Source organism: Mirounga angustirostris, unplaced genomic scaffold (assembly GCF_029215605.1).
Source record: "Mirounga angustirostris isolate CCGP_5_RB_7025 unplaced genomic scaffold, mMirAng1.0.hap1 SCAF_15, whole genome shotgun sequence".
NCBI lineage: Eukaryota > Metazoa > Chordata > Mammalia > Carnivora > Phocidae > Mirounga > Mirounga angustirostris.
This window is the reverse complement of record NW_026991723.1, coordinates 34,271,270-34,295,329: the sequence shown is the minus strand read 5'-3', so window position 1 is coordinate 34,295,329 and position 24,060 is coordinate 34,271,270. Positions and strand designations below refer to the sequence as shown.

Genomic DNA, 24,060 nt, shown 5'->3' with positions numbered 1-24,060 from the left:
AGATTTTATTTATTTATTTGAGAGAGAATGAGAGACAGAGAGCAGGAGAGGGAGGAGGGTCAGAGGGAGAAACAGACTCCCCACCGAGCAGGGAGCCCGATGTGGGACTCGATCCCGGGACTCCAGGATCATGACCTGAGCCGAAGGCAGTCGCTTAACCGACTGAGCCACCCAGGCGCCCAAGATATTGATTTCTTTTTAAACAAAAGACTATTTTAGTCATATTACAAAGAGATGACTATAAAAGAAAAAGAAAATAAAACATTTTATATTTCCAAAGATCTTACTAAGGAAAACGATGCTTCAAGTATTATTTAAGAAATTGAAGTCATACATCAGTTACAAAGTATATTATTTTTCCTAAGTTTTTCAGTGCTTATGCCCATTCACCAAAAACACTTCACATGTTCTTTTTCCCTCTAGTATAAAGTATTATTATTACTGTTTTTTATTAAATACACACAGAATTTACTTGTGAGAATATGGACATATGGTCAGTTATAGCACTTTAAGACGTGCCACAATATCAGGGGTAATGATCCAAGTAGTGAATGGCCAGCATGGCCTGGGCACCAACCAATCAGGACAGACACTGGCCAAGGACGAAGTAAGGTTAGCTGGGCCAGTGATGCCCTGAACGGCATTACCCTTGTGCGTAAGGGATAGAGGACCTAATGGGATTTGATGTTAACCAGGAGGTTGGGGTTAGTAATCCCTATTCTAATACAGCATTTGAGTAAAGTGTTTTAAACTGGATATATGTCCCATTTTTTAATACATCTGATGCATAGCTCTTTCAAATTGTCTACTGCATGGGTTATAATGACTAATATGAGAATTATACATGACATCTGCTAAATTACTGTATGTCTGATAATAAACATATTCTCTAAACTTTTTGATTTGTGTAGTAACTTAGCTCCATCTCACTAGGGACAATATTAAGTTTACATTAGGCCTAGTATATTAAGTCACTTAAAGTCAATTAGGAGTATGCCTGGGTGGTTCAATTAGGAGTATGCCTGGGTGGTTCAGTCAGTTAAGCGTCTGCCTTCAGCTCAGGTCGTGATCCCAGGGTCCTGTGACCCAGTCCTGCTTCAGGCTCCTTGCTCAGCAGGGAGCCTGCTTCTCCCTCTGCCTGCCACTCCCCCTGCTTGTGCTCTCTCTTTGTCTCTCGCTCTCTGACAAATAAATAAAATCTTTTAAAAAAGAAAGTCAATTAGGGATTAGAAGTAATTATTTATAAGGGATAGTTTTTTTTTTTTTTAACCTCTTTTTCAAAATGTGGGTTGGTAAGAAAAATACTACATGATTCTGGTTTACCAGTAGGTTTTGTTAATGAAGTGAAGGTGGGATTTTATAAACCTAACCGGAAATAATTTTGAAAGTTAAATGCAGTGCTAGAGAACAAGTTCTCGGTTGTAAAATAACAATGGTTTTTATGTATATAGCACTTGTTATGATTTAGACAATATTGATTCCAAGTGTATTATATAAATCATCTCACTTATTATGTACAACAATATTATGAAATAAGCTTATTATTCATGAGATCAGATTTATTATCAGATTTATGTTCTATTCTGTGTTTGATAATTCTCCATCTTGTATAGATTTTAAACTGATCAAGAACAAGTGCAGTGTTAAAAATATTCTTGTACCTTGAAGGAGGAAAAATGGACTATAAACAATATTAAGGACCTAGCTCTCCATTAAGCTGCACATGTGGACACATTTTGAGAGGTTTAAACAAATGCACTAGTGGAAGGGTTTCGAAAACTCATGGTGATGATGAACTCAGTCCTTTGCCTTCCTGTTTTTAGTACCAGGGCAACCACTAAACTTCAAAGCAGAACCTGAGTCTGAAACAAGTATTTTGCTGTCTTGGACACCTCCACGTTCAGACACCATTGCCAACTATGAACTGGTCTACAAAGATGGGGAGCATGGCGAGGAGGTAAGACTGCCTCTCACCTTCTGATCATTCACTATCCTGGGGCACTACTCTACTTTTGTGTATTCGCCCAGGTTCTGCCAAAAGGTCAAATATCTATAGAGCACTTTGGTGGAAAAGATTTATTCATCAAAAAAGGAACTTGACCAAAAAAACAGAATATTGATTTCAAGCCTTTGGGGGTGGAATGAAGCAAACACCAACAACAAAACAACTGTTGTCCCTCTTTCCAGGCTTCCAAGCTTCTTCTGAAAGTATCTAAAAGAATATACCCCATGAGACTTAGGGACTTCCTTTATTTCTCTTCTGCACTATGGTAATTAAGCCATATAGTACTTAAGTTAAATGACTTCCAAGGCTTTGGATGGATGAATTTTTCCAAACTGGTTTCAGAGAGCGAGGCCCTGTAGCAAATGTTTATTTGTATGCCAAGAGTTATTTGATATGAATGGGAGTATATATAAAGTTTGAGTATACTATGCAAATAAAATAATTATAAAATGAAGAAGTCTGGCAATTGTTGATAGTTACTGAAAAGAGAAACAAAATCAATATAACTAATGCATATATTAAGAGGTATAGTAAGGATTTCACATATATTGAGTCATTCAGTTCTTACAGTGGTGTCATGAGTAAGTTCTTACTTTTAATCGATTTCACACATAAAAAGTGAAGACACAGAAAAGGTAAAACAGATTCCCCCAAATCTCACACTACTGAATGGCAGAACTGGGATTTGAAAATCTAGGCAGTCAGGTTCCAGAATCTATCCTTTTTTTTTTTTTTAATCTTTGTGCAAAGAGTTTAGTTTTAATATTACTTAGTATTTTAATATTTAAAAATAGGGTCCTAAGAGAAAAATAAGTTCTTACTTTTAATCCGTTTCAGACATAAAAAATGAAGGCACAGAAAAGGTAAAACAGATTCCCCCAAATCTCAGGTTCCAGAATCTATCTTTTTATTTCATTTATTTATTTATTTATTTATTTATTTTTTATTCTTATGTTAATCCCCATACATTACATCATTAGTTTTAGATGTAGTGTTCCATGATTCATTGTTTGTGCAATAACACCCAGTGCTCCATGCAGAATGTGCCCTCCTCAATACCCACCACTAGGCTAACCCATCCTCCCACCCCCCCTCCCCTCTAGAACCCTCAGTTTGTTTTTCAGAGTCCATCGTCTCTCATGGTTCATCTACCCTCCGATTTCCCCCGCTTCATTCTTCCCCTCCTGCTATCTTACTCTTCTTCTTCTTCTTTTTTTTTTTTTTCTTAACATATATTGCATTATTTGTTTCAGAGGTACAGATCTGAGATTCAACAGTCTTGCACAATTCACAGCGCTTACCAGAGCACATAACCTCCCCAGTGTCTATAACCCAGTCACCCCATCCCTCCCGCCCCACCCCCCACTCCAGCAACTGTCAGTTTGTTTCCTGCGATTAAGAATTCCTCATATCAGTGAGATCATATGATACATGTCTTTCTTTGTTTGACTTATTTCGCTCAACATAATACCTTCCAGTTCCATCCACGTCGTTGCAAATGGCAAGATCTCATTCCTTTTGATGGCTGCATAATATTCCATTGTATATATATATACACCTCTTCTTTATCCATTCATCTGTCGATGGACATCTTGGCTCTTTCCACAGTTTGGCTATTGTGGACATTGCTGCTATAAACATCAGGGTGCACGTACCCTTTCAGATCCCTACTTTTGTATCTTTGGGGTAAATACCCAGTAGTGCAATTGCTGAGTCATAGGGTAGCTCTATTTTCAACTTTTTGAGGAACCTCCATACTGTTTTCCAGAGTGGCTGCACCAGCTTGCATTCCCACCAACACTGTAGGAGGGTTCCCCTTTCTCTGCATCCCCGCCAACATCTGTCGTTTCCTGACTTGTAATTTTAGCCATTCTGACTGGTGTGAGGTGGTATCTCATTGAGGTTTTGATTTGGATTTCCCTGATGCCGAGCGATATTGAGCACTTTTTCATGTGTCTGTTGGCCATTTGGATGTCTTCTTTGGAAAAATGTCTGTTCATGTCTTCTGCCCATTTCTTGATTGGCTTATTTGTTCTTTGGGTGTTGAGTTTGATGAGTTCTTTATAGATTTTGGATACTAGCCCTTTATCTGATATGTCATTTGCAAATACCTTCTCCCATTCTGTCGGTTGTCTTTTGGTTTTGTTGACTGTTTCCTTTGCTTTGCAAAAGCTTTTTATCTTGATGAAGTCCCAATAGTTCATTTTTGCCCTTGCTTCCCTTGCCTTTGGCGATGTTTCTAGGAAGAAAGTGCTGTGGCTGAGGTCAAAGAGGTTGCTGCCTGTGTTCTCCTTTAGGATTTTGATGGACTCCTGTCTCACATTGAGGTCTTTCAACCATTTGGAGTCTATTTCTGTGTGTGGTGTAAGGAAATGGTCCAGTTTCATTCTTCTGCATGTGGCTATCCAATTTTCCCAACAGCATTTGTTGAAGAGACTGTCTTTGTTCCATTGGACATTCTTTCCTGCTTTGTCAAAGATGAGTTGACCATAGAGTTGAGGGTCCATTTCTGGGCTCTCTATTCTGTTCCATTGATCTATGTGTCTGTTTTTGTGCCAGTACCATGCTGTCTTGATGATGACAGCTTTGTAATAGAGCTGGAGGTCTGGAATTGTGATGCCGCCGGCTTTGCTTTTCTTTTTCAACATTCCTCTGGCTATGCGGGGTCTTTTCTGGTTCCATACAAATTTTAGGATTATTTGTTCCATTTCTTTGAAAAAAGTGGATGGTATTTTAATGGGGATTGCATTGAATATGTAGATTGCTCTAGGTAGCATTGACATCTTCACAATATTTGTTCTTCCAATCCATGAGCATGGAACGTTTTCCCATTTCTTTGTGTTTTCCTCCATTTCTTTCATGAGTATTTTATAGTTTTCTGAGTACAGATCCTTTGTCTCTTTGGTTAGATTTATTCCTAGGTATCTTATGGTTTTGGGTGCAATTGTAAATGGGATCGACTGCTTAATTTCTCTTTCTTCTGTCTTGTTGTTGGTGTATAGGAATGCCACTGACTTCTGTGCATTGATTTTATATCCTGCCACTTGACTGAATTCCTGTATGAGTTCTAGCAGTTTTGGGGTGGAGTCTTTGGGGTTTTCCACATAAAGTATCATATCATCTGCAAAGAGTGAGAGTTTGACTTCTTCTTTGCCAATTTGGATGCCTTTGATTTCTTTTTGTTGTCTGATTGCTGTGGCTAGAACTTCCAATACTATGATGAATAGCAGTGGTGGTAGTGGACATCCCTGCCGCGTTCCTGACCTTAGGGGGAAAGCTCTCAGTTTTTCCCCATTGAGAATGATATTCGCTGTAGGTTTTTCATAGATGGCTTTTATGATATTGAGGTATGTACCCTCTATGCCTATACTCTGAAGAGTTTTGATCAAGAAAGGATGCTGTACTTTGTCAAAAGCTTTTTCTGCATCTATTGAGAGGATCATATGATTCTTGTTCTTTCTTTTGTTAATGTATTGTATCACGTTGATTGATTTGCAGATGTTGAACCAACCTTGCAGCCCAGGGATAAATCCCACTTGGTCGTGGTGAATAATCCTTTTAATGTACTGTTGGATCCTATTGGCTAGTATTTTGGTGAGAATTTTTGCATCCATGTTCATCAGGGATATTGGTCTGTAATTCTCCTTTTTGATGGGGTCTTTGTCTGGTTTTGGGATCAAGGTAATGCTGGCCTTATGAAATGATTTGGAAGTTTTCCTTCCATTTCTATTTTTTGGAACAGTTTCAGAAGAATAGGTATTAATTCTTCTTGAAATGTTTGGTAGAATTCCCCTGGGAAGCCATCTGGCCCTGGGCTTTTGTTTTTTGGGAGATTTTTGATGACTGCTTCAATTTCCTTAGTGGTTATAGGTCTGTTCAGGTTTTCTATTTCTCCCTGGTTCAGTTTTGGTAGCTGTTACATCTCTAGGAATGCATCCATTTCTTCCAGGTTATCGAATTTGCTGGCATAGAGTTGCTCATAATATGTTCTTATAATTGTTTGTATTTCTTTGGTGTTGGTTGTGATCTCTCCTCTTTCATTCATGATTTTGTTGATTTGGGTTATTTCTCTTTTCTTTTTGATAAGTCTGGCCAGGGGTTTATCAATCTTGTTAATTCTTTCAAAGAACCAGCTCCTAGTTTCATTGATCTGTTCTACTGTTCTTTTAGTTTCTATTTCATTGATTTCTGCTCTGATCTTTATGATTTCTCTTCTCCTGCTGGGTTTAGGCTTTATTTGCTATTCTTTCTCCAGCTCCTTTAGGTGGAGGGTTAGGTCGTGTACTTGAGACCTTTCTTGTTTCTTGAGAAAGGCTTGTATTGCTATATACTTTCCTCTGAGAACTGCCTTTGCTGCATCCTAAAGATTTTGAATAGTTGTGTTTTCATTTTCATTGGTTTCCATGTATTATTTTAATTCTTCTTTAATTTCCTGGTTGACCCATTCATTCTTCAGTAGGATGCTCTTTAGCCTCCATGTATTTGAGTTCTTTCCGAATTTCCTCTTGTGAATGAGTTCTAGTTTCAAAGCATTGTGGTCTGACAATAGGCAGGGAATGATCCCAATCTTTTGGTACTGGTTGAGACCTGATTTATGACCTAGGATGTGATCTGTTCTGGAGAATGTTCCATGGGCACTAGATAACAATGTGTATTCCATTGCTTTGGGATGGAATGTTCTGAATATATCTGTGAAGTCCATTCGGTCCAGTGTGTCATTTAAAGTCTTTATTTCCTTGTTGATCTTTTGCTTAGACAATCTGTCCATTTCAGTGAGGGGGGTGTTAAAGTCCCCCACTATTATTGTATTGTTGTCAATGTGTTTCTTTGCTTTTGTTATTAATTGGCTTATATAATTGGCTGCTCCCATGTTAGGGGCATAGATATTTACAATTGTTAGATCTTCTTGTTGGATAGACCCTTTAAGTATGATATAGTGTCCTTCCTCATCTCTTATTACAGTCTTTGGTTTAAAATCTAATTTGTGTGATATAAGGATTGCCACCCCAGCTTTCTTTTGGTGTCCATTAGCATGGTAAATGGTTTTCCACCCCCTCACTTTCAATCTGGGGGTGTCTTTGGGTCTAAAATGAGTCTCTTGCAGACAGCATATCGATGGGTCTTGTTTTTTAATCCAATCCGATAGCCTGTGTCTTTTGGTTGGGGCATTGAGCCCATTTACATTCAGGGTAACTATTGAAAGATAGGAATTTAGTGCCATTGTATTGCCTGTAAGGTGACTGTTACCGTATATTGTCTGTGTTCCTTTCAGGTCTATGTTGCTTTTAGGGTCTCTCTTTGCTTAGAGAACCCCTTTCAAGATTTCCTGTAGGGCTGGTTTTGTGTTTGCAAATTCCTTTAGTTTTTGTTTGTCCTGGAAGCTTTTTATCTCTCCTTCAATTTTCAATGACAGCCTAGCTGGATATAGTATTCTTGGCTGCATATTTTTCTCATTTAGTGCTTTGAATATATCCTGCCAGTCCTTTCTGGCCTGCCAGGTCTCTGTGGATAGGTCTGTTGCTAATCTAATGTTTCTACCATTGTAGGTTACATATCTCTTCTCCCGAGCTTCTTTCAGGATTTTCTCTTTGCCTATGAGACTCGTAAGCTTTACTATTAGATGTCGGGGTGTTGACCTATTTTTATTGATTTTGAGAGGGGTTCTCTGTGCTTCCTGGATTTTCATGCCTGTTTCCTTCCCCACATTAGGGAAGTTCTCTGCTATAATTTGCTCCATTATATCTTCTGCCCCTCTCTCTCTTTCTTCTTCTTCTGGGATCCCAATTATTCTAATGTTATTTCGTCTGATGGTATTGCTTATCTCTCGAATTCTGCCCTCGTGATCCACTAGTTGTTTATCTCTCTTTTTCTCAGCTTCTTTATTTTCCATCATTTGTTCTTCTATATTACTGATTCTCTCTTCTGCCTCATTTATCCTAGCAGTTAGTGCCCCCATTTTTTATTGCACTCATTAATAGCCTTTTTGATTTCTACTTGGTTAGATTTTAGTTCTTTTACTTCTCCAGAAAGGGTTTCTCTAATAACTTCCCTTCTTTTTTCAAGCCCAGCTAGTATCTTTAAAGTGATGATTCTGAACCCTAGCTCTGACATTGTACTAATGTCCATATTGAGTAGTTCCCTGGCAGTCGGTACTACCTCTTGTTCTTTTTGCTGATCTTCCGGGGAGGGGCCTGTTGTCGAGGTTTCCATATGTGTTTGCTGGAGGCGGAATTGCCCCGCCCTTGCCCCCTCCCGGTTAAGTAATCTGCTTGGGTTTGCTCTCCAGAGCTTTTGTTCCCTGCAAGCTTTCCGTACAGCTTTGGAGGCGGAGAGTGAATATGGTGGCCTCCCAATCTCTGCCCTGGAGGAGCCGAGAACTCTGGGCCCCGCTCCTCAGTGAGCCCCCCATTTACATTCAGGGGTAACTATTGAAAGCTAGGAATTTAGTGTCAGTCACTCCCGTCTCCCCGGTCTCCGGCCACACTCCGTGCTCACCCGGCCTGTGACCGCGCGTTTCTATCTCTGGCATCCGACCCCGGGTGGAGTCTCCAACCCAGCAGATCCCTGCGGTGCACTCCCGCGCAGCTCCTCCGGGGGGAGGAAGATGAGTCTCCCCGGATCTGCCGCTTGTTGGGTCCCTGCTGGAGCAGCAGTTGCCCACTGTGCCGGGGATCACAGTTTATGGCAACCCCGATCTGAGAGCCCGCGCCTGGGCTCCACCTCTGCAGCCAGCTTCCCTGCTCCATTACCTGGAGCTCTGCCACAATCAGGCAGCCCCGGTCTTTCTGTGACCCCGAGGGTCCTGAGACCACACTGTCCCGGAGGGTTTCACCCCCCGCTTAGCCACCAGAGTGACGTCCCTCAGCGGAGCAGACTTTTAAAAGTTCCGATTTTGTGCTCCATGGTTCTATCACTTGCCAGAAGCGGCCGACGGAAGCTCCTCCCCCGCTGTCTATCCTCCCAAATATCACCTTGGATTCACGTCTTACCTTCCAGAAAGTGGTCGCTTTTCTTTTTTTTTTCCTTTTTTTTTTTTAAAGATTTTATTTATTTATTTGAGAGAGAGAATGAGACAGAGAGAGAGAGCATGAGAGGGGGGAGGATCAGAGGGAGATGCAGACTCCCTGCTGAGCAGGGAGTCCCATGCGGGACTCGATCCCGAGACTCCAGGATCATGACCTGAGCCGAAGGCAGTCGCTTAACCAACTGAGCCACCCAGGCGCCCAGAGGTCGCTTTTCTGATGAGAGAGTTGTTGCTATTCTTTTCTTCGATCTCCTATTGAGTTTGTAGGTGTTCAGAATGGTTTGATCCCTATCCAGCTCAATTCCTGGGAGGAGACGAAATCCAGGTCTCCTACTCCTCCACCATCTTCCAGAATCTATCTTTTTAACCAATAGGGTATATACTGCCTCTTGGGTGGTGTACTTTGTATAAACTATAGAAATCGGTATTAAGATACATCTAACAATTTCAGGATGGGAATATATGATAGTAATGAATATATTTCTTTTGTTACTGTGACATCCAGGCTAGAACGTTAGGACAAAATGTTGTTGAAGCTACAAGTGAAAACTCATTCCACACAAGTCATTCTATCGTACCTCTTAGTATTCTTTATCTTAAAAAGATCTTTACAAAGCTAGGTAGCCCCTAACTTCTTACAGAAATACCTTTTTTTTTTTAATACACTCACATACTAAATGAAATATCAGTTAACTTACGTTATATCATTCTGAATACTGTAATAAATTAATATGTTCCTATAAACTTCTGTCTTATTACAGCTGTTTGAATTGAGCAGAATCTCCAAAGCCCAGGTTTTAAATGCAATGCTTTTAGAGTTAGCTAACAAAGCCAATATGAATTAAGCACTCAAAAAGTATATAATTGAAATGCTGCTATAACTTAAAGTACTCATGTTACCACTATTGATGTTTTTATTAAGACATAATTCAACATTAATTTATTTTAAATCTTTGCCACTACCCAACTGAAAAACAGATAAAATTAAAACAGTGCAGGAGAGTGGTACTCCTTTGAGAATGCTGTAGATGTAGGTGCTTGAATGTTGGTGCACCTACTCTGTTTTACAATTGTTTCTTTGGGGATTCCGTTTTTACGTAGCATTTGGGAAATCTAAAATTTCTAAAAGCTTTTGTATTTGCGAGCCAGAATACCCTAGGGATGTTTTCTCTAGTTTTATATTTGAATTCCCCTTGAATGATTTCTGTTTGTGTGAACAGCAAACCCTATTCGTTGAAAAGCCTTAAGATTATTTATGCCATTACTAGATTACATAATAGTGTGTATTTTAAGGCTTACTACAGGCTAATGTTCAATCTGAGATTGATTACCCATAGCTCTATTTTTGCTAAAATGCAAGTCAAATTTTAAGCATTAAAAGTAAGAGTTACAACATTCAGTTAAAGAAACCTTATTTCAAAAGCCCTTTATGATGTTAAAATTTGCAGAAAAGTTTGTGACTTTTTTCTCTAGCTGTGTGTTCTGTAGTCACAAAGAAAGAAAGTTTTAAAATGATTTTAAATCAGTCTAGAGGGATGATAGGGTTTCATATAAATTTTCCAGCTAACAAACATCTGATTTTTATCCCATCATAACTTTGCAATTTCAGATCTCTTGTAGCAATGTCTTAGAAATTGTACACCGGTTTCTGTTGCTACTTCTGGCCATATCTTCTTTGCCCCAATTTAAATTGCAGAAGGTCATGGGAGATGAACTAGACAATCTCTTCACTTGAAATTGGCACACATTGACCAGACTCCACTATCAGGGGCAGGTGTTAGTGTCTGTTGGTGGGTTTTGTCTCAGCAACACATGCACCTTAACGTACACATGCTTATGGGTGGTGGCCTCTCAACCTCCCTCTTACTTGATGCATTTGGTCACTACATTGTCATTAGAAAGATCTCTGGCTTCCATTGTTCTGGTTGCCTTCTTTGTTATAGAAATTTGCCTTTAAACACTGATATTTTCCTTGTATAGTTCCCCTGGTAGAGTCCTAGATACTCACTGTTGATTCTGTTTGTGATATTTTGGTGACTTTATAACACCAATGACAGACATCTGAGGTTGCAGGCAGTGTGCTAAAAATATTTGCATGAATCTTAATGAAAATGACCTAGTTCTTTTGATACTTATCCACAGCAACGGATTACCATTGAGCCCGGGACATCTTATAGACTGCAAGGGCTGAAACCCAACAGTTTGTACTACTTCCGTCTGGCCGCACGCTCTCCTCAAGGCCTGGGTGCTTCCACGGCTGAAATATCAGCCAGAACCATGCAGTCAAGTAGGTGTCTCTCTTTGCTTACTTTCTGCCCTTTTTCATTAGGGGGTGTTGCAGCCTTCCCCACCCCCCGGCCAACAAACAAATTGGCTAATTAATAAGTTAGACAGTCAGTAGTTTCTATGCTAGTAAGCATCCAACTTTGGGGATTACAACCATGACCTATGTTGGTTTCCAACTTGGTCCAAATAGCAGATCCCATTCTCTCCCTTCCTAAACTGAAAGAAGTCGGAGGAGTTAGAAGACTTCCCTCTGGAAAATGAATTAAAGTTCCACCAGGCCCTGTGTAATGATTTATAAGGCTGTACAGCAATATTCTGGTTGAGAACACTGCCAAATAATCACAAGAGGGCTTAACAAACTAAAGAGGTTAACAAAAACCAAACTTGTAAGCTTTTTAAGCACACAGGTGGTTTTTCTTTAAAGTTCATTTTATTTATTTATTTATTTATTTATTTATTTATTTATTTATTTATTTTAGCGGGGGGTGGGAGAGGGACAAATGGAGAGAAAGAGTCTTAGCAAGCTGTACAGCCACGCAGAGCTGGATGTGTGGCTGGATCTCACGAACCTGAGATCATGACCTGAGCTAAAATCAAGAGTCGGACGCTTAGCCAACTGAGCCACCCAGGCGCCTCCTGAGCACACAGGTTTTAACTTTGCTAACAAACAGGTTTTTATTTCATGTATTTATTTCTACTCAGAGAAAAGCTCAGCTCTTGTGACTACTTTGTTATTAACTCCGCAAGTAGTACACGTGGAAATTTGGAACATTCGTAGAAAATCTGTATTTGGGCAAATTCAGGAACAATGGAATAATCACAAGTACATTTGCAATCCTAAATTGTATTTTGTTTCCTCAGGTTCAATTTCTTTTTGGAACTGTTGCCCTAGAGCATAGTTGTGTTTATCACAATGGGGGTTCATTGTGTCCAGGGAAGATTGCTTTGTGTAAAGTATTATATGGAAGTTTATTTTTGATGGAAAGTTTGGTGACTTATAATAATACTATGGTTTCCTCTTTACTAGTAAGTTTCTATAATTAGTCTATTAAACAACCATTGACCTTGAATTGAACAGTTTTATGGAGTTATTTCCCTAAGTATTTTTTTGATACTTTATATTTTATATGTGATTTTTAATAGTTATATATGCAGTAGATATGTGTAATCTCAATACATTGAATTTTGTAAAGAGGATGCTCTGCTGACCTAAATATTAGACCTAGCAGCAAACATGAAATTTATATTTTCTAAAAAATGAATTTTCTTTCATATAAGCAAGTCTATATTCCGTAGAAATTTAAAATCTTTCAGGGTTTTTTGAAAATAAAAGTTATTTTCTTTCTCTTTCTCAAAACATGCCTGTTGGTACAAAAAGTATTAGGATCCTATTACTTAATCCATTAGTGATTATGGTCTATTTCCGTAAAATTCCCTTTCTTTTAAACAATGAAGCATGTAAATTAATGCAATTTTGTATTGGGCTTTGAATTCCAGGCAGACTAGTAAGTAATATTGTAGAAGATAACTCTTAAACTCAGACATTTAATTAAAAGAAATGTGACATGTTTCAATATTCTGTTTTGCATGGTTTACAAAATTGACTTTTTTGCATGCATGCATACATACCTACCTATTTACATGCATAGAGACAGAATGGACATTTTATAACCACATCAAAAGCTTATCTACTTTTTATTTTATTAAAGTAAAAGGTTCAAGAGATGTTGAATATATTCTCACAGAATAGGTCTGAAGGTAGCAATGTAGTAAAAACCAAATCAGCTTTTTAAAAAGAATTACAAATGAGTCCTTACTGTTACATGAACAACTCAATTTATTATGAATAATGATAATGCATATGAAATGGTTTTATAACTTGAAACATAAGAACATGTAATCAGAATCCATAAAGATGATAGATATTTTCGTGATTTTGCAAATCTTACTCCAAATTTTCAAGATTGTCATATGAGAATTTCCTTTCGTCGGTATAGGGAGCTTTCATTTTGATTGACAGTCATGAAGAACCCAAGACATGTAAATTAAAAAAGACTGATAATCCTGTAAACAATTGGATATACCTGACAGTACATGATATTAAGACCCACAAGATCTAAGGAAATACCCAAGCTACATATTCACAACACGAAATTAGAAATGAGTTACTCAATCTACCACATCAATTGCCTTAAAATAAATAAATAAATATATATATATGTATATCTTATCCCTCTTATTTGTCCTTTAGGAATTACAAATTATTAACTTTAAAAATAATTTATGACAATGGTTGCATTGCTCTTATTGCTTTTTTAATTTTCTCAAATGATACGTTTGGGTAATTTGATGGAAAATAATTGCTCAGAAAGTGACCATTTTATTTTAGAATGGACAATAAGAAAGTTTCTCTCTTAACTCTTATGTAAATTCTACTTTATATGAATAATTACATACAAAATGAAAGAAATTTTGCACATAAGTCATATCTTTTCCAGGTGGTTCTCAGGATTCTTTTTTAAACAGTTCTTTTTCATGGCTGTGTTACTGACAATTTGTAAGGGATAGATGATTATTATTGATTTTACCAAAATTTGTTGGTGGAATCTAATTCTTTACTAGCAATGGTGTCTCAAGAAGAGTTATAATAATTTTTTTAAAAAGCTGAAAGCTGACGTAGGGTAAGTACAAGTTACAGTCAGAATCAACAAGCCTGACATTACCCTCGGGTAGGTAAATCTTGGACTGCATTTCCATCCTTTATTGATTCTGCATGCTCACTGTATACAGGCTACAATCCATGCTAGATTAACATCTTTCCTTAAAACTGGTCAGGCTGACTCAGGTTTTCGCATAGTCAGAGGGAGCGCTCTTATATTGGGGCTTTTATTTCTTTTCCCTTTTTTTTTTTTTTTTTTTAACTGGAATTGGTGGAAGGGCATCTAACAGTTATTGCAACTCTTTATACCTGAAAACCCTTTCACAAGTGAATGCTGTGTATGAACCACCCTCATTCCAGAATGCAGCCGTGAAAACAGCATCTATGAAGCATCATCAGACTCTCGTGTCATAAATCTTGCAATATTTACAGGTGTTTTTAAAGTTGGGTAGTCTGTACAGTAGGGCTGGGGAATACTGAGGGATTGGTTTAGAAGAACAATTTAAATTGCAGGTAGGTAATTTTATTTGAGGCTCTATTATCTCAAGGTTTCATGTTCACATATTCCCCCTTCCCATTATTTAACAATTATTTTTGGTCATTTATTCATTTTTTGGTTTATTCATGTTACTAAGCCAAGGTAACTAAATTTAAATTTTTATTTTAAGTTTCAAAGCCTTGTTTTCATTTTGTTGCCCTTATTGTTCGTTTATTTATTTTTGCCTTTTCTTTTGTTTTATCATTTTTTTTTTTCCAACCACTCCTGTCCTTTCACTCAAACCCTCCTTTAACTCACTACCAAAATAAGAGCCGTCAGCTCCTCCTCAAGACATTAGTTGCACCAGCCCAAGTTCCACTAGTATTTTGGTAAGTTGGCAACCTCCGCCAGTGGAAAAACAGAATGGCATTATTACTGAATACTCCATCAAGTACACCTCAGTGGATGGGGAAGATGATAAACCTCATGAAATTTTGGGCATTCCTTCGGACACTACTAAATACCTTTTGGAACAGCTGGAAAAATGGACTGAGTACCGCATCACTGTGACAGCCCACACAGACGTCGGCCCTGGCCCTGAGAGCTTCTCCGTGTTGATTCGAACTGATGAAGATGGTATGTTGCCTCTGCTACGTCAGCTTGCACCCTTCTGACACAATCTTGGTCTGCTGTCTTTTGATAGGCTAACAGTAATCAGCTTTTCTCTGCTCATCTTTTTTTACCCAGCATCGCTGTAACTTCAGTAATATTTGCCAAAGACCTATCTTTGCTGCAGCCTGGGCATTTTTTTTTTTTTCCAATCTCAACACAATAATTTGCTTCCCTTTAAAGGAACAGTTTGCTCCTATGACCTTGTAATCCAGGCCGTTTTCTGTACTTCCATCTAAAGTCTTCTGCGTTTTTCTTGGCCTTTTTTAGTCACTTCTTTTACATTTTGAAGTTAACTTTTCAAATCTGCCTTCTTATCTTCTTGTTGCCTTTTTGTCTTGCATATTTCAGAGACACTGATGCTCGACATTCAATTTTTGGCATCTGTTGTTTGGAAAACCTTTGATATGAGAAAAAAAGAAGAAAACCGATATAATCAAGGATCTTTTTATTCTGCTAAAAAGAAATCTTTAAAAAAACACACAACAATCAACAACCAGTTTTTGTTATTATTTCAATGCTACTCCTCTTTGTGCTTTAATGCTTTGAGCCTCAAAGCATCTTCCTTGGCTTTTGTACATTTTTTACATGTTTTTCTATTTCTCTGATACTCTTTTTTTCTTCCATTTTTTTTTTTTTTTTGGCATCGGTCATGTTTTTTGATCTTTTCTTAAAAGGTAGAGCAGATTGGTTGAGCATTTTCATTGCTTGAAAATGTTTGTATTCCACAAAGGAAACATAGTGGGTCTGCCCATTTTTTTTTTTTTTTTAACCTAAGTAAAGAAAATACTCAGACTGGGTGGGACAAGTGCCTATAATCTTCTTTTATCCAATGATGTTGTTCCAGTTCCTAGTGGTCCTCCTCGAAAAGTCGAGGTAGAGGCTGTCAACTCAACATCTGTTAAAGTCTCATGGCGCTCACCTGTGCCCAATAAGCAGCATGGCCAGATAAGAGGATACCAGGTGCATTATGTGAGGATGGAAAATGGTGAGCCCAAAGGCCAGCCCATGCTGAAGGATGTCATGCTGGCTGATGCACAGGTAAGCCTCTGAAATTACATACCTATGTTTTTATTTATTTATTATATTTATCTTAGTCTATACCTTGAAATGGACCCCCATTTTTTTATTTTTTTGACATTTAAAAAATCCTGTACAAAATTCTAGTTTTTAAAATACATGATGTGTATTAACCTTCTCAGTCAGAATTGACAGCATGTGAGGAAGTGAGTTGTAATGAAATGACACTCAAGCCTAATTAAAAACATGTAATTGTTTCCTTAAAATACAGGTACTCAACTCTCTACATTTATATCTGAGTTTGCCTTTCTGACTTCAAAAAAGTTGAATTGATTTTAATCAAAGTTATAAGAAGAATTCTAAGCAGCTGTGCTAGAACTATTTGAAATTAAATTGATCTAACTTCTAAATATATGACTTATTCTGTTGAAGAATAGACATTCTCACGTGGGGAGAGTTACCCAGATAGTATTTTATTTAGTACTTATTTATCAAACCATGTATTCAGAAGTAATTATTTCATTTCCCAGAAAAATGAAGGTAATGACAATGAAAAGTTAGAGTTTTCCAGGAAATAAATGGGATCCCCTATGTTAAGGCACATTTAGAAAAGTATGAAGAACAGTTGAGTGTGTGAGAAATTCTATTGATCCTCGGGTGGTAGTTTTCAACTATGCAGTCACTTGATTTTTTAATCTGTTGTTTAAAGCAGAGCATTACATGTTTCAATTTTTGTGTGTGTGTAAAGGGTTTCAAAGATAATACCATAATAAATTCACCTGTATTCTATCTAGTTACTTGAAAAGAAGAGGAAGATTTCAATTAATAGCTTCTACTGGGGATTGCATATAACCTGTGGATAGCTTCACTATACTGGGTCCAGTAGTGATGGGATGTTATGAATAGGGGAGTACTATGCTTATCTAGCAAATCAGTATGTGGGCATGGAAAAGGAGGGGGTTTGGAAAATCTGAAATTTATTTCAGTAAAAAGTTCCTTCCTTGTGTCAAAGTGAGAAGGACTATGAGCCAAATGAGAACTATTATGTCAGATTGCCAGATTTTGCATTCTTGTCTCTGTGCAAATAAAAGAGCAATCTACGTCCCTGTGGCTGTAAGGAAAACATCGACCCTAATGTTTTAATATAATCAACTCACAAAAATGCTGTTTTTCCTTTGGTTTTGAAACATTTTAACTAAAGGGATCTGGATGAGTTGTTCACTTAATCAGCTCCAAATCCAGTTGCATGGTTTTGAAGTCTACTTCTGTAAACTTATGTCTTTAGATTCATAGCCCTTTAGACTCTGGAAAAGGAGCATTGCTTTTTCTAAATATTCTGTACTGTCTGTGAAACAATACTCACAATATGAAATTAATAAAACCATTAAAGCCTATGTTTTCTTTTGTAAGTCTGAAATTATGAAAAAGAAAATGATATGGCCATGATGCTTTGATGTACTCCATCAGGTCCTAGATAATTTTACATTATAAACCTGTAGTTCTGTCAGTGTTTTGTGGAGGATGGTGGTTAATGGAATTATATGATACAAAATGCCTTAAATGTCAACACAATTTTCCCCCTCTCTTCTACTTTGGCTTTTCTTTATTAATTTGCCGATTTTTCTTATGTGTATGTTTATTTTATCTTATTTTTTTTATTATGTTAATCACCATACATTACATCATTAGTTTTTGATGTAGTATTCCATGATTCATTGTTTGCGTATAACACCCAGTGCTCCATTCAATACGTGCTCTCTTTAATACCCATCACTAGGCTAACCCATCCTCCCACCCCCCTCCCCTCTAGAATCCTCAGTTTGTTTCTCAGAGTCCATAATCTCTCATGGTTCATCTCCCCCTCATTATGTGTATGTTTTTTTTTTTTTTAAAGATTTTTATTTATTTATTTGAGAGAGAGAATGAGAGACAGCATGAGAGGGAGGAGGGTCAGAGGGAGAAGCAGACTCCCTGCTGAGCAGGGAGCCCGATGCGGGACTCGATCCAGGGACTCCAGGATCATGACCTGAGCCGAAGGCAGTCGCTTAGCCAACTGAGCCACCCAGGCGCCCCTATGTGTATGGTTTTGATCGTTGTTCTTTTGTCCACCTCGTGTGTTCTCTTAATATTCATTGAAATTCCACTGCATCTTGCAAGACTTCCCTGGGGCTATAACATTCCAATATTTTATGAAAGGTGTTAATCTAATTAGTGACATAAATTAATTGCATAACATAGAGAAAAAGTCAAAATAAATGTCATAAAGTAATGTATGATTAGAAACACTAGCTGTACGTTATACCTTATTGATTCATTCCAATGAATGAAAAATTCAAAAATTGCATTAGCTGATTTTAATTATAACAAATACAAAGCATATTTACTTTTGACCTCTCAGTTCGGGGTGAGGATGGAAGCATAACACACCTACTCTTTGGAATTTTATTGTATACACTTGCTTATTTTTTTGTTCTGTTTTTTTGTTTGTTTTTTTAATCTAAGGAAGGCAACATTGCCTTTGTAAGGCTACAGATTTCTCTTCATTTCTTTTTATTTTGTTTTCCTCTTCCCCAACCTTCTTAATCTCAATCAGTGGGAATTTGATGATACTACTGAACATGTGAGTAATTTTGGGCTGCTTTGTCAAAAAGAGATTATAAATGCTTGTTTTTTCTGTTACCCCTCTCTCACTTATTTGTCATATGTCATCACAGTTTGCTTGGATGCATGAACTAACAAATTATTTTTAAATTATCTTCATTATGTGGTATACTTTTAATTTAGATTTTTGTTTTATGAAATTGGCATGATTGCATACGAAATATCATGAGCTCATGTTGTTCTGATGGCTGCTACTAACTACCCTGTGACACAGTTAGAGGAGGCATGCTTTAAGTGGAGGCATCACAGACAAGAGATATCAAGCTGTGTGATATAGGCCACTCATAAATCCTACCCCAGGGTTACATCTTCAGTGGATAACACCATGCAGTTCTGGTACTAATTATATCAAGAAATGGCAATTCTGTTGTACTCATAGAAATTTGAGTTAAATTGAATGAGTCATGCCAAGAGGCAGAAAATATCTCACTGAGGGAGGAATTTTTTTAAATATTTCAGTGGCTGGATTATGTTATTTATTGAGACCTTATTACTATGTATAGGTTTCCTTGGGGGATATAGGATCCTAGGTGGCTAGGAAGGATGTAAAGTTCGGGAAAGTTCCATAAAATACAACAAAAGTCATGACCTCAAGCAATGTGTAATTAATTAATAAGTGAGTGGCGTTGTCAGTAAGAACTGTGAGTTCAGAGGCCATGGACCAAGAACGTAGAAGAGGTCTTGCAACTTTGTCGAGAACTTAAAAAATAAGTAAGGGTTGAAGAAGTGGAAAAGTGTGTGTGTGTGTGTGTGTGTGTGTGTGTGTGTGTGTATGTTGGAAAGTTGGAGGTAGGGATGGTTTTTTAAAGATGAGTATGTGAGACATAATCATTGAGGCAGGTCAAGAATGCGATATAGTCAAGTGACATGAGCTTGCCAATTCGACATGAATGAAGGGGTTCAGGTTAGTAAATTAGTGCTAAGTATGACTAAGACATAAATTTAATATAATGTTAGGAAAACCTGAAGTGTCAAACTAAAGAACTGGCTTTTAACTTCAGTACTGGAGAGATATAGAAAATTATTAAAAATAGAAATAAGATAAAGGCTGGTAAGTGTATTCTTTCATTTAGTAAATATTTTTCTTTTTGCTAAAATGCAGGGCTCTCACTGAGAATATTGGTAAATATAATGGGCAAGGTATCAGTTTTAATGGAACTGACACTGTTTTATAAACTTCTTTTACTGTAATCCATAGTAAGAAATGCATTATATGTCACGACCAATGCATTCGTATGTTTAAAATAAAGGTCTTACAAAATAATACCTTACTTATACATATATAAAATTTAATATTTTGTATGAAAGTTTATCCTATTTCTTTTCTAAAATGCTGGTCATGACTAAGTAAATTGATTTCATGACCTACTTAAATGGGTCATTACCTGCAGCTTAAAGCCAATGACATAGTGGATAGATTAGAGAGAAAGAAGATAGTAAACAGGGAAACAAATAAAAACAATTCTTTTGCTAACGTCATAACATAATAAAAATTCAATGAAGTTGAGGCAGCAAAAATGAAAAAGGGACAGTTTTGGTCAATATTTTAAAGGAAAAACTGGCAAAAACCCGCTAAGAATTTGAGGAAGAAAAAGAGATCAAGATCACTCGTAAGTTTGGAATATGCTATACCATTCGTTAAAGTATAGAAGCAAGGAGGGGAATTTACTCCTGGAAATGACATTTGAGCTTCAGTCAAGCTGAACTTGAGGGAACAATTGATAGTCAAAGGAAAATGTCCAGCACATATTTTCAATGGATATGCCACTGGAGCCCTGGTGGGAAATCAGAACTAGAAATGAGTTTCAGACAGAAAAAATTCTTTAAGGTTTGGAAATGTGGGGTTTTTTTAGGACTTGAGAGAAACACAGCAGGCCGGTAACTGTTTCAGAACATCCGGGAATGCCAATTTTTAACAGGCAGGAAGTTGAATGGAGATATGCTAGGAGAAGGCAAAGAGATTGAGGAATGGTAGACATAGTATCAGCCACACTACCTCACAGAGGATACGGAAACCACCAAGGAAGTATGGCCACCGTTTAAAGAAAGAAAACATAACACAAGAGATGATGTGATCCAGGCAGATAGAGGTGTGTCCAGCTGCGATTATACCACTGCAGAGGGTTTGACCAGATTCAAATTACATTACTTGTGTTATCCTGGAACAGCCTATGTGAGAGGAAGGGCATGTGTGGTTAATCCCAATGTGATAAATGAAAAAGACTTATATAAGGCTCAGAGTATATAAATTTCTTGCCACACGATTTGGTGATAGAACCAAGCCCTGCTTCCCGCCCCACCCCCCCACCCAGCCTTGCCTACTTTCAGCAAAAATCCAGTAACATGTGAGAGGGACCCTGGAAACAATAATGTTATCATTTTCCCATCATAATTTCTGGAATACCCAGTATATCTGCTATTATTTAGAATGCTACTCTTGGGTGATTCGGATGGTTTTTATAGCCTCTGTAATATTAGTGAAGCCATTCCAAGGTCCTGAAAATAATATCTCTCTCCCAAATTTAGCCCATTCATCTGGCAGAATAATATTTCCAATGGCTGTTCAGGAGGATATCTGAAATTCTTAAATTTCCACTCCAGTGATATCCCTACTATTTTGAGAAAAGCACACAGTCAAAAGCTGTCATATTTGGGATCAGATTCAACAACTGAGTTCAGTGGTGCCCCTTACAGCCTTACACAGAAAAATCCTTCTGTCCTCCACACAATCCAGTCCATTCCATGAACTCTCACTTGCTTTGTCTTCAAATGTGGAAGACAATGACATTGTATTATTTCTTAAATCTAACCATATTCAACTTGAAAACATAGCTGTGCCAAATATCTGAAAGAGATCTTTATAGCTATGTGTTTTTTGTGGGGGGATGTGGGCATGTGTGTAGCAGCTCTAAAGAAAATAACAGAAGTTAGTAACTACTCTATGTAAAGAAGCCTACAATCTCCAGTTTGGAAGAACGGATCTAAGTTTTGTAACCCTCACAGTTTGGGGGCCCTAATTAAGAGAAATCTAGAGTTTTGATAAATAGTTTGTGACATTTAACATTTTCTAAATAGGATTAATTGAGCACAACTCCATGATGATGTGGTAAAAAAAAATATTGTTCTTTGGTTTTATGACCTACTCCAAATCACCAGAAAATTCTCCTTAGTGTATAATGATTTCAGTTCATAGTCTATATAATTAACCAATAATATGTTACTCTAGTCCTAAGAAACTTCTCTGGCTGTCAAGATATCTAGGTTCAACAGATCAGCCATTTGGCAAAATGCTAGCATGGTGATAAAACAGACTGCATTGGCATCAGCCCCATCACCGGTCTGTTGGCCAGGCTATAGAGGATGCATATTGAGAGCCCCTGGCATAATATCACTGCGGTTTATGGTTTGCTCACTATGAGCCAGGCATAGTTGTAAGTGTTTACCTGATATAACTCATTTAATCCTTCTATTATTCCAACTTTCACATGGGAAACTGAGGTACAGAGGGGGTTAACTCACCTGCCCTGGATCACCAAACTAGGAAATAAGGAGATGCAGGTTTAAATTCAAGAACTCAGGAGTTCTGGCCTCAGGTTTCATGTTTTTAACTACTACTTCTTAGGATTACCTCTTGCGATGGCTGAAGACCTCACTTTAATGTCAGCATGAAAACACATCATTCATAGCATGAACAATGGGCATGATACTTCCAGTACTTGGCATGGCTACAGGAAGTATTTAAGCATGCATAGAATGTGGATGGATGCTTTGAATTTCCCCAGGGTGTTTGTGGTGTTTTGAATCAGTGGCATTCTATTGTGTCATTTTAGGACATGATTATTTCTGGGCTACAGCCTGAAACTTCCTACTCCCTCACTGTCACAGCCTACACCACCAAAGGAGATGGTGCTCGCAGCAAGCCCAAACTGGTGTCCACCACTGGGGCAGGTAACCATATTTGTGCATATATGTGCCTTGAACATGTTCCAGGTGACAATAATATGAATTTCCCAAATGGTATGGTGAATTCTATCAGAAAGAAAAAGTGGACTGTGGTCAACTTTTGTGTTTTTTGATATGCATTTCAGAAGAAAAGCATCAAGACATATTTTGCCCAAATTACTCAGTCAGTCATTCAACAAGTATGTTTGTGAGCACCTACTACGTGTTAGGCGCTACTCCCAATACCGGGGACACAACAATCAACAGAGCAGAAATATTCTTCCCTCCTGAAGCTTATTTTCTGAGTAGAACTAGATAGTTAACAAATAGACAAATGAGTATATAATAAAGCATCAGTAAGCGAGAAGTTGAAAAATAGAGGTGTGTAAACATTAAGGATAGGATAGCCCCTAGGGACCGTTTGAAAAGAGTGATCGGAGAGGGTCTTTTAGAAAAAAGTTATTTGAGCTGAGACATGAATGATGTGAAAGAGCAAGTCCCATGAATGTCCAGAGGGATGATCATGTGGGCAGGGATGTCACTTATTAGCTTCAACCTCTCTCAGCAACAAACCCTTTTAGAAGAGCTGCCATCTTGAACTGAGTTGATGACTTACAGTTCTGGGTTTTGTTTGTTTTGTTTTATTTTGCCATTTTCTCCTGCTCACTCCTTGCTGTGGGGATTCTGAAGAGGCCAAATCACATAAAAGATAGGGAACAGAAAAGAGAGAAAAGCAACATGGCTACAAAATATCAGATTGCTCCTCTGAAGAACAAAGTTTCTTAATGCTCTTTAGAGTTACTTCGATCGTCTCACATTAGGAAAAGCCAGCATGAAGGAAGACCTGACATTGTAAAACCAATAAATTAAGACATAATTATAAAAGGATTCTCCTCCAATCCCTTTATATCACAATCTCCCATGGAACATTTAAACTATGATTTGATTTACTCCTTCCGAATTGCTTCTCACACAACTTTTTAGGAACACACCTCTATGTAAAGGCATAAAGCAAAGAACAGTTGTGATGTTGAGTACCCTCCTGGGTGCCATGCTCACTGCCAAATTTGTCTAAATGTCATAAGATTTGCTTCACATCCTGCCACCTGGAACTGCCTCAAGCAGCAGGATTACAGATGGCAAAACTCCTTTAAGGCAGTCTTCTGGGCTTTTTTTTTTCCTTTTTTTTTTCCTTTAAATTTAAGAATAGCATTGTATCAAGCTAATTTAATGCCCTCCTTAGGAGATATATGTTCAGTGGGGGCATGCTGACTGGCTATGGAACCAGCCTCTATTGAAATGTAGACAACTAAGTG

The 24,060-nt window shown here is 37.7% G+C and overlaps 1 protein-coding gene across 2 annotated transcripts in view; it reads left to right on the top strand.

The window, feature by feature from the left end:
- PTPRD (protein tyrosine phosphatase receptor type D) overlaps positions 1-24,060 on the top strand; it is a 2,419,801-nt gene that overhangs the window by 2,223,988 nt on the left and 171,753 nt on the right. For both annotated transcript variants that reach the window (XM_064580091.1, XM_064580092.1), the window contains 6 exons: positions 1,824-1,957; positions 11,172-11,316; positions 14,783-15,088; positions 15,969-16,162; positions 18,735-18,761; positions 22,633-22,750. In XM_064580091.1, coding sequence (XP_064436161.1) covers positions 1,824-1,957; positions 11,172-11,316; positions 14,783-15,088; positions 15,969-16,162; positions 18,735-18,761; positions 22,633-22,750 — 924 coding nt within the window. The remainder of the gene's footprint in view (positions 1-1,823; positions 1,958-11,171; positions 11,317-14,782; positions 15,089-15,968; positions 16,163-18,734; positions 18,762-22,632; positions 22,751-24,060) is intronic.